Source organism: Vicugna pacos, chromosome 15 (genome assembly GCF_048564905.1).
Source record: "Vicugna pacos chromosome 15, VicPac4, whole genome shotgun sequence".
NCBI lineage: Eukaryota > Metazoa > Chordata > Mammalia > Artiodactyla > Camelidae > Vicugna > Vicugna pacos.
This window is the reverse complement of record NC_133001.1, coordinates 35,527,301-35,543,949: the sequence shown is the minus strand read 5'-3', so window position 1 is coordinate 35,543,949 and position 16,649 is coordinate 35,527,301. Positions and strand designations below refer to the sequence as shown.

The 16,649-nt window shown below is 38.6% G+C and overlaps 1 protein-coding gene across 4 annotated transcripts in view; it reads right to left on the bottom strand.

Moving 5' to 3' along the window:
- STRN (striatin) overlaps positions 1–14,779 on the bottom strand; it is an 87,419-nt gene extending 72,640 nt beyond the window's left edge. For all 4 annotated transcript variants that reach the window (XR_012059123.1, XM_006215535.4, XM_072937926.1 and 1 more), the window contains exon 1: positions 14,408–14,779. Coding sequence is in view for 3 of the 4 variants with exons in the window: in XM_006215535.4 (XP_006215597.2) it covers positions 14,408–14,641 (234 nt within the window). In the remaining variant the exon portion in view is untranslated. The remainder of the gene's footprint in view (positions 1–14,407) is intronic.
- Positions 14,780–16,649: the final 1,870 nt, after the last annotated feature.

The following is a 16,649-nucleotide window of genomic DNA, read 5'->3' as shown; positions in this document are numbered from 1 at the left end:
TTTTAAAGTTATTAAAACTATTAATATTCTTTAACATTCTGGAGTATATAATTATTTGGTATCTTTATTGCAATAGTTCCTGATTAAAATCTGTTTTCACCATTTAAATCACTGTCCAGCTTTGGTTTTCTTTAACACTGCTAAATGTACAATTCAGACAGTTTCTAAAAATAAAATCTAAATTTAACTCTGAATTCTACATAAGAACTTTTTTTGTAGTAAAAAATTTTTGTAAAAAAAACTGGCTTCTAATCAGTAACTCATGCTCTAAATCTCTTCTCTAATTCACATTATAACAAATTTACAAAAGCACTGTTAAAAAATCAATACAGATTCCTCAACTAGGGAAGTCACATTTTATTAAAACAAGCTTTTATTAATAACTACCTGTCTTTCAATGATCATAACACACTCATTTCCTGATTTTAAAAAACTAATATAAAAATTAGGTCAAAATGTCAAAAGTAAGATTTTATTCAAACACTTTAAAAGTAAAACAAAAGAACACAAAGTAGGGAAAATGGGAAAGACTTATAAGATGTAAAAAAATATTTGATATAAATTAAATCATTTAAGCTTTGAAGTACATTGAATCTAAAAGATCAATAAATACTTGCTTTCATTTTTTCAAAAAAAAAAGCCTGTGAACATAGTTTAATTTTTCTTGATAACTCAGGACCATAATTATATACATCAAATGTTGAACTGTATTGTCCAAAAACTAAATGTTCTTTGATGTGACTTGGAAAATTCCTACCCCTGGATCTCTCACTAATCTGTGTGATCTTATTAAAGTTACTTAACTTTTCTGAGCCTCAGTTCCCTCAACTATAAAGTGAAAGAGTTTAACTTCTGTGATTATATGGAACCAAAGACGACATACGTGAAAAACAGAACGTATATGTACCAATCCCAAGACAATGAGTATTTTTTTTAAAAAAGATTTCTATTTGCCTGCATTCTGCTTATCTGCATCCTTTTCAAAGCAGACTAATGGTATACAATTGAATTAATATCTTCCAAGGCAGTACTTTGGCTAATTTTTTAAAATTTACTGTTGTATCCAAGACAACAGCCACCTTCCAAAATATATTATCCTCATCCTACAGAATAATCATCTTCTTCTGTAAAGTTATCAGTGTATTTTAACGAGCAGCAAGGCAGCAGAAGAAGGAAGGGGATTCTGCATTATCAGGCCAGGGGCTCCTTCCCGAAAATTTGAATTCCATTTTAACATGGTCATTACTAACACATACTGTGATATGTGCTAGAAACTTTTTAAAAATAGGGTACAGAGGAAGTTGCTGAAGCCCCAAGAGGACAGAGACTGTCTATGCTATTGACTGCTATATCCCCAGTGCCGAGAATGGTCTCTGGCATTGCAGCAGATGGCCAATAAATATCTGTTAAATTAATTAAACAAATTCATAAAAAGTAAACAGTATAAGGTAGCACACTCTAAGTGCCCAACAACAAAGCAAGTAAAGTTGACCCTTTAACAATACAGGGGTTTGTGGCACCGACCCTTGGCGTAGTTGAAAGTATAACTTAGAGTCAGCCCTCCCTTCCTGTATATCCGCATTAGCAGATTCAACCAACCTGGGAGGGTGTAGTATTGTATTTACTACTGAAAAGAATCCACATGTAAGTTGACCCTCACAGTTCAAACTCATGCTGTTCGAGGATCAACTATGCTAAAAAAGGAGCAATCATTAAAAACTCTTCATGCTGTAAATGAGACGTAAGTTAAACTTGAAAAAAGAACAAATAAATCTGAAAGAGTAATAAAAACTATGAGGTGGTGGAAGGACATTCCAGAATGACAAATCCTTCTGAGCGATGATTTTTAAAAAGGCATGGTTTATGTACAGAGTAAGATTACACTATTTTGGTTTAGAACAAATACTCTAAATAACAGGTAGGAAATATAAACAGCTTAATCATGGAGATCTTTGAAAATTATTATAAGCAAAAACTAAAAAAGAATGTCTTGAAATCAATATTTTAGAAGCCTTAGAGGCAATACTGTATAGAATATCTTGACCAAAGGAAAGACAAGAGGTAAAAAATTAGTAAGGTCCCTACTGCAGTCACTCAGATGTGAGATGACGAGGGTCTGTATCAGAGTAAAAACAAATAGTATTAGGAATTAAATGATTAAAATAGATTTTACACGGCTGAAAGAATGCAGACAAGAGAGTAAAATGTTCAGTGAAAGCTGAGTCTAGGTTTCTAGAGAAGGTAAATAAGAGACTGGGTATGGGGAGAAAGGTCAGCTTGGTTTGGGAGAAGAATTTTAGAAAGGATGATGGAGTTTCAAGCGATAGGTCACCCGGGTGAAGGTATCAGCAAAAAGTTTAACATGCAAAATTGTAACTGTGGAAAAGTATCAGGACTAACTAGATATAATTTTATAAGGCATCTAAACAAAACGAATCAACTAGAGCGAGAGGACTTAAATCAAAGTAACTACTGAAAAGAAGTATAATCTGGTGAACAATCTAAACGGAGGACTGGAAGCAAGATCACAAGAGACTGAGAAATGAATAACCCAAAAAACACAAAGAGAACAAAGAAAGAAGAGATTAGTAAAAAACTAAAGGGAGTAAATGTCTGTAATGAAGGAGAAATGAAAGAGAATAAGGGACAGAATGACAGTACGAATGGATTAGAGAGCTGAGGATGGGATTTCTTTTGTTGTTACTACTGGTTGGTTGGTTTTTAAACAGGAAAAACTAAAATGGCATTGGCACAATGGCTATTACCATAGATACAATGGACTCAGGTCTACCTGAAGTTAAGAGTCATTGCTTGATTATAAACTCCATGTGAGCAGGAACCATATCTGCCTCTGTTCACCACTGTATCTCCAGTGCCTAGGAGGAATGCCAGGTATTCAAAATGTGCTTAAGATTCCAAACAAAAGCCTTGCAAGCAGAAGTGAAATTTTATTTTTTTCTTAATCCACAAAAATTTTCTGTGAGGTTTTGGCCACTCTGGTATTTTCATATTTTAGACTTTCTGTGCTCATTCTCACTTAGTTGGCTATCTATAAAGATCTGAAAAGCCAAACTTTATTTTTGATGAAAAGAAGTAGGCTTAGTGTTAGGAAAATCAGAACTTTTCGTTCTGAATTCTGGATAACTGAGGTATTTCTATTTTATTATTTAAAGAAGTAGAGTTCAAAAAATATTAAAAAATCACATATTGGTGATGCAACTACAAGCAAAATCAGAAGAGTAGAACACAAAGTAATGATAACTACATATTTTATTTAAAATAAGAGTTACCTTCCAAGGAAAAAATATTCAATTTGTTACTTACTTAGAAGGAATAAGAAATGTGTATAAAATTTTAAGGTATGGGCTTTAGAAAAGAAAAAAATTGTAAAGTCATATGACCCTGCTGACTGTAAAGACTTCTTAGGACATAATGCCAAAGACACTCCCTGGCAGTTGGTGTTTAACACACAAAGGAAGAAGAAAACAAACCTACACACGCAACTACCAAAACCCAAGCACCAATTGTTGCAGCCAACAACAAGCTGCAATTATGAAGCCAGTGGCATCCCTAAAACGAGCTCTGTCAGAATGATGTGGCAGGGCTCAAGCAATGCTCTACATAACAATGCAAAAAAACAGAATGCTACTTGCTTCTTTTGGCTCTTTATAGCAGACGTCATAGCTAGCAGCAAGACACACAGATACACTCTTCCTCTATATACCAACATAAAAATACAGAATCAGGGGATAGGGAGGGCCAACTGTACTACACCATTTTATATAAGGGACTTGAGCATCTATGGATTTTGGTATCCTTAGTGGAGTCCTAGAACCTATGCCCCGCAGACACCAAGGGACAACCGCATCCTGCATTCACTACATTTATGATAAATATTGTAAATGTCAAAGTGCAGGACGCGAGACTTGCCCTTAAGGACATAATTTAGCTGGGAGACAAGATATACATATATAGACACATATATTTAATACATATTCAGCAACAATGTAACTTAATACACGATTCTTTCATTTAAGAACCATTTATTAAAAGCAGCTGCTATGTGCCAGTCACGCTGCTAGACTTTAGGGAATTAAAAGCACCCTTAAGTGACTCACAATCTACTGAGGAAAAAAATATGCAAAGTATGAGATAGGTGGTATTATCAAGATGCAGCAGAAGTTCTCACCATTAATCATCTCTTAACCAACCCAGTGGATTAACCAGTATTCTCTAGTCCCTTTGTAAAACACTGCCCAAAGCCCAAGGCATGATAAACATTCAGAGCTACAGTATGCTAGTTTTTATAGTTTATCCAAACATGTCGGTTTACCAAGAGTCAAGTGAACTTCCTCCCAAACCTGTTTCTGTCAGTTGTACTTATCACTTTGATTAGATAATTCAACTAAATAGTATATAAACAAAATACAGGGATGAAGAGAAAGACTAAGTTGAACGCTTCAGAAAAACAAGGCAATAAAGGAGACCTACTAAAAAATACTGCTGTCAAATTAGATATGGTTGAAACAACTATAAAAGACTGGGGGAAAAGTCATTAAAAATCTACGATTTTGCACTCAGTGTGCTTTATCCAAGGAAAACCAAAATTAGAAATCATAAACAATGAATTATATTTATAGCTTACTGAAGAATGACAACACAGAACTCCAACTGGCATTCTAAAAAAACAACAGTGAAGGGTCAGCAGGCTTGGTTTCACACTGGCAAATCACTGTGTGTTTATATATTTTTAACTTAAATTATTTAAAGTATCATTTTAACCATCTTTTCGGACTTACTGCCCAACCACCAGGCCGGATGATACTGGATAACAAAGCTTCTGTCTCACATATACAAGCTGTTAGGGGAGCATGAAGCTTCATTGTGTCTGGAGGTCAGGGAGGTTTCCCAAAGAAAGTAAACTAAATGTTGGAAGCTGATTAGAAATTCACCAGACAGACAAGGGAGAGGAAAACATCCCAGTCTCATACGTTGACTCAGAAGCATGAGAGAACAAGAAAAATCTCAATAACTTCCTTCTCTTACTATGCCCAAGACCATTACTCAAACTTTTCTTATGGCAAATTATTTAACCTCTCTTTTCATCTATGAATTAGGGAATGATTATTAATACCTCTCCACATATAGTTTTGCAAAGATTGAGAGAGATTATACATGTGAAGTGCTTACCACTGTACCCAGCACATGGTAACAGCTTAATAAATGAAACTATTATTTTTTTTGAAGGGTAAAAAGGAAAGGAAAGAGAGGAAACAACAGATAAAATACTAGGTTCCATTACTGGGACCACGGCACTATCTTCCCTGACTGACTACTTTTTCAAGTTCAGTGAGTGTGCTGACCCAGACCCCCAGGCTCCTCCTTGCTCCCTCCTTGTAGCGCTCTATGAATCTACATTCCTCAGGAGCAAGTTTTAGTTGTGCCCATAATTTAGGCTCCTTTGTTAACTACTTAGCCTTCTCATTTAGGAAGTATAAACAAACAAGCAAAAAAATTGAAAACAAGTCCCAGACTGAGCTGTAATTTTCCATCAGGTGAAACTGGTATCACCCTTGTGGAATCTGACATCATGTTTATTTCTCCTAACTAGATATGCTGGTATTGGATCCAATTTCTGTCACGTGTAAATGAGTGCTAATAAAACCTGTGTGTACAGTAATGAAACACTTCCCTGGCCCTTTCCTTGGATCCCTATGTGCAGTTATGCCAAGAACCTATTCACCACACCCAAAATACCTATTCCACCCAACCTAATTCAATATTTCCCAAAGCTCACCTGAATTCCAGGGCTTCTACTCCCTTATTTTTCTTCTCAACTTATCTCCAAAACACCTACTCATTTTTCCTTGTGCCTACTGCTTCTGGTTAATTCTACAATAAATTTTCCTTCTTACATATCAGTATTTTCTAATATTCTATTATCTTGTTCAGATAAGGCATTTTTGTAATAGAGGTTAAACAGCATTAAGCCTGTCAAAGAAAATGGTTTTATTTCCTCAAATATCTGACTGCATGAGAGCAAATACACGGTTGATACATCATTCTGTTCAAATATAGTATATGCAATACAGATGAGCTTAGAATAACCTAATAACCAAAGCACTACAGAAAATTTGATATATGATCAATAAACACAAACTATATTAATAAATACATACAGAACTTAATTAAGCTATTCTCAGAGAAAGCTGGAAAAGATCTGAATTTGAAGACATTAAAAATAAACAAACAGTTCATGTCAGTATTCCCTCTGCAAAAATAAATAAAAGTATTAAACTGGAGTGATAACACTAGTAAACACTTTTGAGGAACACAAATTGTTAAAGACTTCCCTGTTAAAGCCACTTACAATGTAATCGTTCTATTAAATTTTTCTACTTAGAAGAAAAACTTGAAATAAGTGATAAGAATTTAAATTATGACAGTTATTCAAAGCATACTTAATTATACAAATATTACAATTCACTTGGCTACTTCAGGTCAGAAGCAGCTACATACAGGGTGAGGAACCAATAAAAGGAGCCCATATGGTAAGAGAACAATGCCCTGGCCTGAGCACTGAGAGTCCTGGGTTCTCAGCTAAATCTACACCAACTCACAGAGTAACCCAAGGCAGTTCACTTCACCTCTGGGGCTCTAACTAAAAGAGAAGGGATGAGACTATTCAAGTTCTAAGTTCCCTCAGGAGGTAGAATGTTCTTAGTGTCTATCCCTGTCAGACCTAGAATTCTACAAGTACAAGTGCTAACATGAAGACTGCAGATAACATATCCTTCAGGAATTAAGAACAGGTTAATGAGTGCAGCACAGTTTTTGCTTCCTATCTGCCTCTGCTCCCCCCACCCCGCTGCTCCCATTTTCTTTTCTTCTGCCTTCTTCCTCAACATCTCTCTCTGGCCTCAGGTTTCTCTCCCAAGCTACAATTTTCCTCTATTATATCTCCAGTCCTCAGTGCCTACAAGCTATTACCACCTTTTACTACCATCTCTGACCTGCCCTCTACTTCCAATACTGTCAGTTTATTGCCCTCAAATCACAACTTATAAGGTAAAGAAAACGTAAGCAGCTACTATGACAAGCCGATCACATAAAGTAGTTCAAGTCTAAAATGTGATTTAAATAAATAATACAATCAAATGCATTCTATTCACAGAAATTTCAACCAAAAAGAGCAAACCACTTACTGGACGCCTATTATGGGTCATATACTTTGCATTATTTTCTTTTTAAAACCTTACTACTATTTCACTTGGTGGGTATATGATCATTTACAATTTAAAAAAAAAATGAGGCCCAGAAAAATTATAAATCAGAAGTGATGGAGCTGCCTGAATCAGGCCCACATTTTCCACTGCCAAATTAGGATGGTCGATCAACTGTTTTGTCAAAATAGCCACCAAAGTAAGAAACTTTAATGACCCCAAGGGCAATTTGATTTCTAATGGCTCAGAACTGAAACCTGGATATCACCAATAACTCTCATAAATCAAAAAGTATAGCTGATATCAAAGTAGACAGTAGGTTGACAAAGGATTCCCTTGGAAACCACCTCCAATCATTTCAAACATCTTTTAAGGATTGATTAGTAAAGGGTTGGTTTGTTTCAAATTCTGCTTAAATTACCAAGATTTTGGAGAAAAGATGTAGGTCTCTTTGTACCACTGAAATTCAAAGAAAAAGTAGATTTAGATAGTAAATAAAGTTTCGGGCTAAATAGGAACATATCTTAATAAAGAAATGCTATCAGTGATACTTCTCCCCAGATAATTATTGGGCTCATTCTTACTTGTCAATTTTTGAAAGTAAGATAAGAGAATTAAGTTTCCAGTATTGGTGCCTTGAAACAACTCTCCCATTAAAAAGAGCTAAAAATTCTGGATAAAGTATTTTTAAAATCATCTTAAAAAGCTAAGTTGATAGATAATAAGGAATTATTTGACCAAAATTGAAGGAAAAATGGGAACTCAGTTTGGTAAAAGAATAAAAGCCACTTTTACCCTTTGGGTGCCAGTCAATCAGAATAAATTTGAGCTTTAGTTTGGACAGTCTGGCAGGACCCAAAAGGCAAAATGCAAAGACCAGAACCATCCAAAGTGTAGAGTCTAATAGGAGCTATTCCCTACATTTAGCTAAGACCCTAAAGGGCTTATAACCTCAAGGCAAAAGTGACACAGAAATATACTGGCCCTCATCTGTATTCACAACCAAAACCTGCACCAGCTATCTGGGAGGTTCAAAACTTCAAACAATGAATTTGCTTTAAAGTGGTTCAGTCCAAGTAATGCCTCTAAAAATCCACTGGAAGCAAAGGCAAAACTTTCTGAAGAAGATACCATTATTTGAGACCTGATTAGTCTTCTACTTTTTCAAGGACAGTGAGCAGCACACAAAGATATCTCTGCATACAAAGAAACAAATCATTAGCAGGAACCCGGAAAAATAACAGATCACAGAAAGGGACCTCTAAGAACTCACATATAGGAAGAAGAGAGACACCAATTTTGAAATAACTATACTTACTAGGTTTAAAGAATTAAAAACCGCGCTGAAAATATCTGCAGGGAACAGGAAAGATCCAGCAGATTTTAAATGGAACCAAAAGCTGAACTTCAACAATAACCAAAATTACAAACTCACTGGGTGACTTTAAAAGATTAGCTTCAACTGAAGAGAAAGCTAATGGACTGAAAGATAAATCAGAATAAAGCATGTAGAAATAAAAAGAGGGGAAAGGTACAAAAGATAAATAAGGCTTAAGATACATGTAATCAGAAACCCAAAAGGAAAAGAGAGTAAGATAGAGAAATCTAAAGAGATAATGACTGAGAATTTTGCAGAACTAATGAGATGTCTATCTCCAGATTCAAGCTTAACAAAGTCCCAAATAAAATAAAAGGAAATCTATACCCTGACACATCACTATGAAACTACAGCACACCAAAGTCAAGAGAAAAATCTTCAATGTAACCAATAAAATGAGCTAGAAAACAGTATATAGTAAAATCTCTGTCTGTTGTTTTGAAATAAAAAGAAAAAGGGTAAATCACATTAACATGATTCTATCTCAGAAGGCTGTAAGATCAAGCAAGACAATGTATTTGAAAAGTTTTTTTTTTTAAGTTTTTTAAAACCCATAAGGGTATGTGGTGATGTAAGTGACAGAACTGCTACAAAACCTATTTCATTCTCATCATTTAACCTTTCACTTTACCTGTAAAAGAAGGTTGTAGCTGATTATTTCCAAAATTCATTCCAGCACAGACTACTATATCGTTATATCTCTCAGTCAGAGAGAGGTGATTCAAGTTATAATATTCTACTGCCTAAAAATAAAATGCTATCATTAGAAAGAATAATAGAAACATAACAAATTATATCCCAAATTCTATAAAAAGCCATCCACATCAGGAACACCAACACAAGTGTTGAAATCACGAAACTACATGTAAAAACAGAAAAGGTCAACTAAAGCATTGGTTTTCAAGTTTTGCAACATATTACGATTACTAGGGAACTCAAAAGAATACTAATGCCATGAACTCTAATTCTTAAGATTCTGATTTCAATGGTCGGGGGTACCAGCCAGGAAATGAATATTTTTTAAAGTTTCCCAGATTATTCTAAGATTGTAGCTAAAGTTAAAAAACACCAAACTAAAGTGACAAATAGTAGAATATATTTTAAAAGAGTAAAACCTCTATCATCTTTCCAAGATATAGTTATAGATTATAAAATTATCAAGAATATGAATAGAATGAAAAACAAACCTGTTTACAAAATTATACCATACCACAATGGGGTTCAGCTTTTCCAAGTTTAAAGGAAGCGGTTTAAAGGGTTGAATAAAACCAAAAATTAGTTTTATAGAGTGGTTAGTAAATGTATACAATTTGTTATCCAAGAAGTCATGCAAGGTTAAGACAAACATATTCAGAAAACTATAAATTCCAAAACAGTAGACACATGGATTATTTAGAAAAGCAAGTACATTTGAAGTATACAATGTTTTGAGGTCGACACTGAAGATAATTAGTCACTCCTATTAAATGTCTCTGCGTGACATCATCAGATCTGGAGTATTAGACTGCATGGTCCCAGGACGGCACTAATATGCTCTAGCCTTAGAAGAGCTTATGACTGGAGATTCTGCTTTTCTCTGGGGACAAGGAGATAAACGAGAGTACAAATTTAACATCATGCACTTGCTTCCATTCATTTATTCAGCACTTACTTTGTGTTATGTACCAGACCTCTGCTAGATACTTTAAAATATCTTGTTTAATTCTCATAAGGTAGTTTATCATCCTCACCTTACACATGAAGAAACTAAGATTCTGAGAAATCAGAATTATGGCAAACATGTATTTCTGGCATAAGATAAAGTAGTAAGTTTTGAAGCAAAGATTTAAATACAGGTCTATGCCATGTTGCCTTTCAATGTAATTGTAAATTATAGTTACAGTAATAACAAAAAGTAAACTGTCATTGTAAGTGCTTACTTTGTCCATTTAAATGCTCAGTAAATCTCAATAGTCCTAAGAAGCTGCTCAGTCAAAATAGTTGAGTCAGACTTGACTCCCCCTTTTCTCAAATCTCACATCCTATCCTGCACATCTCGCTAGTTCTACCTTCAAAAATGTATTCAGAACCCATTACATTTTGAATGTGTATCACCTGTGAATATATATTCACACATTTTGTCACTATTACCCTAGTTGATCTCCAGCTTGGATTACTAAAAGAGTCTCCCTATGAGACTCTTTGACTCATATACCCTTATTTCCCTTCCTCCCCTCAGTCTGCTCTGAATCCCTGCAAAGGATTCCATTTAAGATGGTGTCACTCTTTTGCTCAAAACTTTTCATCAGTTGTCCATCTTGCTGAAGTAAAAATCAAGTCCTTACAATGAGCAAGACCCAGTACCTCTAACTTCATTTTTTTCCATCCTCCTTCTCTACTCCAGTCACTCTTGCCTCATTATTCCTCAAACATTCCGAGCATGTTTCCCCTTCCCCTTACTGCTCCCTTGGCCCTAGAACATTCTTTCCTCAGATTTCACCTTTTCAGGTCTTTGCTCAAATAGCACCTTATCAGTAAAGCCTTTCTTCCCCACTCCTCGCTCTCAAGCATCATATCCTCCTAACCTCACTTTATCATGGCACTTATTACCACCTAATATTTTATGAATGTATTCATTTATACTGCCTGTCTTCCCACCATGCTTTAAACTTCATGCAGGTAGGATCTGTTTTCAACGTGATGTTTCTCCAGTGCCTTAGAACAGGACCTGGCATGAAGTAGCTACTTGAAAACATTAGTTGAATGAAAACATGAAACAATAATGCTAAAACCCAGACTCAAAAACATGCCAGTATACAACCTCCACACCACATGCCCTAATAACATATCACCTTTTCACGCAATTCAGCACTTTCAGGTAAACAGCAGAGCCGCCCCTACCACACAGATACATCAAAACCTAGGACAATAATTTCTATTTTTCACTTATTCTACCTCCAATTCCTTCCACAAATATAAAGCTCAGTAATAATCTTGACCATCCTAACTCCCATGAATTACCTAGTCTCATATGAATGGTGGTGGTGACAGGGAGGGGGGATTGCCAAAAGTGAAAACAAGTTTTATTTTAACTAAGATGGGCAAGGGGGCAAAAAATGACCAGTAAGTTTTCGGCACAGTGTGGCCTGTTCCTTATTCCCGAGGTCTGAAGGATGGAGGAAGTGGTGCAGGCAGGCCAGGAAGATGAAAGCATGGATTGCCTTTCACAGCTCTGCCCTGGCAACTTGAAAGAGCAGGACTGACAGGTTCCTGAAGAGACAAATTAGACCTAATCTTAAAGGTATTTTTGTTGACTTTGGTGTTAATGACTTCAGAACAGATTTGAAAATTAAAAGGAGGACACCAACTGATCCAAATTTCATCATTCATTCAATTTTAATTACCTACTTATGTTTCTAGAAAAATTCCAATGGCAAAAGAAAAATGAAGGGATATGATCAAATTTAATGATGTTGATGTAAAATGGTTTTTAAAATATATTTTCAATTATGCTAATGAGGGAGTCAAAGGCCAAAGATTTCTGCAAACTCTCTCCCCCTAAAATATACACTTGTTCTGTTTAAAAACTATGGCACATTTTCTAAGTTTCTCCATGGATGCTTAATTTAACTGGAGCACAAACCAAAAGATACTGTAAAAATGTAGTGTCCTTAATATGATGAGCACCAATGGGAAACCTACCTGAAGCTTAACATTTGCCATAAATAACCCAGTAAGTAGTGGGTGGGTGGGTGGGTGTGGGTGGAGGGGAGACAACTGAAGAGTGACATCAGTTACAGGTAAATGGAAAAGTTAAACATGGAGGGGAGGGAGGTGACAGAGGTTGAGATAGCTTGGAAATTAGGCTTCCATGCTAGAAAGATAAGAGTTGTTTTCTTGTTTGTTTTTGAACAAATTAGTGTGGTTTATCTTACATTCCCTAAACTGGAAAAGAAATTAAAACTTATGCAGTTATATACAAAACTCATCACCCACAACTGTACAACATACAGTTGAAGCCTGCCTTTAATACTTGCCTGAAGTCTGAAATCCACAACCTCATTTATGGGATGCATTGCTAATAAAGGTGAATTATGAATACATCTGATGAAGCATTCAAGCAGACTGGTCACTATACAGACATGGTCAGATTCATTATGAGAAAAATTACAAATATCAACAGACTAGATCCTAAAGTAACATAACAGGAGGGATGAAAAAGTTGCCAAAGTATATAAACATGAAACTGGAGTAATAAAGAATCAGAGGGAATCTTAGAAACCATAGGTCATTTCCTCATTTCATTCAATTCCTCTCATAGGCTGTTCCCGACCACCTCACCTAAAACAGCTGCCCCATCACACTCTTCTCCTGTACCCTACTTTTCCCATAGCAGTTGTCACTATGAATCAGTATACTATACTGTTGCATTTGCTGGTTGTTTGCCTCCCTACTAAAACATAAGCTCTATGAGGGCAGAGGTTTTGTTAATCCCAAGGCCTAGAGGCACACAGCTGGCATTCAATAAATATGCTGAATTCATAAATGATGAAACTTAAGTTCAGAGAGGTTAAAGGATTTCCTCAAGGTCACAGAGCAAGCACAGCTCCTACTATAACCCTTGCTGCTTGCTCTTTCCACAACCACTTCCACTACACCAGAGCAGCCTGTTCCAGCACATGATTCTGTTTAACATGATTCTGTTTCTCCTTTTCTTTTTCTTAAGTGCCAAAGAAAATACATGCTACCAAAAAGTGACACAGTGGGTAGCATTTTAACTTCCAGCGTTTCACCAACTAAAATCGTACTCAGATTTCATAAAGCATGCAGGATCAGCCAGTAAAACAGAAAGGCAGAGCCACTCACAGTTCTTTAAGTTTCTTGTGAAATTGGTGTATGCCTTGTAACTTTTAAGAACAGCCACTGAAACCTACTTATCAATTCAGAATGGCCTGTAAAGTATCAGCCTCACTTTGATTCTTCTAAGAGCCCACAATAGCTCCTCCCTGGATATACTTTAACTTGCAGATTATGCAAGAAAATGTAACCAACTTTAAAGCTCCTTTTAGTTACTTTTAAAATACAAGACAATCTCACAAAACCCTGACATAAAATTAACCCTTGGGAAGTTTTTGATTCTGAGAACAGGAAACCATCTCTGAACCACCACCTGACTGTGATCATCTACGTCCTTCATTCAAAATCCATTAACCTGAATTACCTAAAAGAAACGCGGGAGGGGGTGAGGGAGAAAGAAGAGAAGAAATATTTACATATAAAAAAAGGGAGCTGATATTCCTAGTAACACTTTTGCCCAACAGCAGCTTCTTGCCCAAAGTCAAGGCCTCACAAACACAACTTCTGCTGTCTTCCTTGATCACCTTCCTGACAGAGGTGCCAACTGTCAATACCTTTTACGGGAACCGTCCCTAGACCTAGGATGGGATTCACTAGGACAGGGGATGATTTGCTCATTTCTCAAAACTACAGTCAGTCCAATTAGTAAACTGAAAGGGAAGACCTAAAATGTGGACTGGCAAGAAGAGCTGAAATGAGCCTGAGAGTTAAGAGTGGGAAGGAACAGGCGAAAAGGACCGGGGAAGGTAAACAACGCATCAGAGGCGGGAGTGGGAAGCCGGCTCGAGGAAGTGGGGTCGGCGAAAGGCAAAGGTGAAGGGAGGAAGGGGACGAGGTTCTGGGTGGGATGGGCGGGAGCAAAGGGGGAGGGGACGAGCGAGGGCTGAGAGGGGGAGGGGGAAGGGTCCGGGGCGGGGCGGAAGGGAGCGAAGAGGCGGGATGAAGAGGGCCAGGCCGGGAGGGTCTTTACCTGCAGCTCCGCCCGCTCCACCTCCCACTGGGCTCTCTCCACCTCGAAGCGGGCCCACTCGTGCTGCAGGAAGTGCAGGATACCCGGGAGGCTGTACTGGGCTCGGGTCGCCCCCGCCGCAGCCGCCCCGTCGCCGGCCGCGGCAGCCTCCGCCAGAGGCCCGAGACCCTTGGCACCGCCGGCGCCCGGGTGGTTGTTGCTGAAGAAGACGCCGGGACCCGCCTGCTCGTCCATGGCGGCCGCAGGAACCCGGGGAGCTGCCCAGGCGCCCAGCAGCGGAGGCAACGGCGGCGGCCAGCAGCACCTCCTCCTCCCTCCGCCGCTCCCCGCCCACACCCCAGTCAGCAGGGAGCAGCCGCCTGGGCGCGGGGGCCGGCCGAGCCCGGGACGGGCCGGGAAATGGGTCAACTGCGGCGCGCGGGCGGCCTGGGGCTTGCTGGGAAATGTAGTCGGGGGGCGTGGCGCCGGCGAGCGTGGCCCAGGCGGCCTGTGGGGCTGCGATCGGCTGGGTCGCTGCCGCGGCCCCGCCCCCGGCCCCGCCCCGGCCCGCAGCGGAGGTGGGCCGTCCCCAGCGGGGAGCGCGGGTTCCTCACAGGCCCGGCGGGGTACTGGCGGGTCGTTCTCCAGTCTCCCTCGCTCGCGGAAGTTCTCGGGCGGCGCTCCCTGTTGCACACACACACACACGCGGAAGTTATCGCCCCGAAGTGCCAGCCCCAGCTGCACGACTTTTAGGCTTCCTGGTAGTTCTGTTAGGAAACAAGCTCAAAGCGAGCTTCGCCGGTCCGGCCCCAGGACCGGGGTTCTCCAGCCGGGGCACTCAGCCTCTCCCTTCTGCTCCGATTTGGGTGATAGATACTCCGACCCTAGACTCTTCCACAGTTCTTCCCTGTCGCTTTCGCCCCTGCCTTTTTCACTCCAGGTTCAAACCTGTTGCCCGATCAGTTTTCACTTAGAGGGAACTTCAATCATCCCTCTCCCGGACTCAAGCTTTCTGCTTCTTTCACATTCTGGGTAGTTGACACCTTGTCTGAAACACTGCTCTGCTGAAATCCCTTTCCCTTTGTAGTTAATCTTGCAGTAAATCCTGTAAAAGTTTCAGATATCCAAGGCTCTGTTATTTCGATCTCGGTTTTTCCTTATTCTCGAGCAGTTTACACTCATTTCAACAAACATTTGATTGTAAGTTCTGTCACTAGGGATATAGGAATAAATGATACCGTTCTCGTTATCAAAGGGAGACTGGAAAATATACAGTCTTACAGTGCCTTAAAGTAACACTGCCTGAAAGAACAAAGTCCCTTTCTGCTCCCCAGATCTATCTTAGGTATCTAGGCACTTCTGCCTTTTCTTTTGTCCTGTTCCCAGTTTCTTCCGCAGTTCACTTGCAAACTGGGAGTAGTATTAGCCTACTACTATTAGGCTATTAGTATTAGGCACACCAAAATCTTTCAGGTGTTTCTAAATGTTATACTTCTCCCAAATCCTTGAAATTCTGTCACTATAAATTCACACTACTGTGATAATGAAAGGAAGGCACCTGAAAAAATTTCACAAATGAAATTAAGCCCTTATTTTGTCTCCATAACAAGTTATTTGTAATTCTTTTGTGGGATGGACTTCTGGGATATCAGACCTGACGGCCATGAAAAAATGTAAAGATACAGGCTGGTGAGTGACATGTCAGGGAAGGACATCCTGTCCCTGTGACCCCCCCACCCCACCTTTCCATGACTACTATGGAAGGAACAGGAAACACATTGTATCTGCTCTGGTTGCAAATAAAGATGGCTAGCTCTCTTCTCCCAGTTAGTGAATGTTTCTGCTTTGTGAATTCATTCTTTATTGTAATAAAAGTTTGATGCCGGCCTGGCTAAATTCCCTGTGTCATAAATTATTTTGACTGTAAGTGTCCTTTGAGATACTGCCCAATCCTTTCATTTTACAACTTAGGAAACTGAAGTCCAAAGAAGTTGAACTTGTTCATAATGAAGCTTTGAATGAGTGGCACAGCCAAAACTAGAAACCAGAATTCCTGATTGCTATTTCATTAATCTTTCCGTTAACAGGTTGCCTCCACTCTTAACTTACTGAAGGAAGAGAAATCACTCTCAAAGAGATAATCTGCATTCCCATGTTCATTGCAGTATTATTTACAATAGCCAAGACATGGAAACAACCTAAGTGTCCCTCAATGGATTAATAGATAAAGAAGATGTGGTGTGTGTGTGTGTGTGTGTGTGTG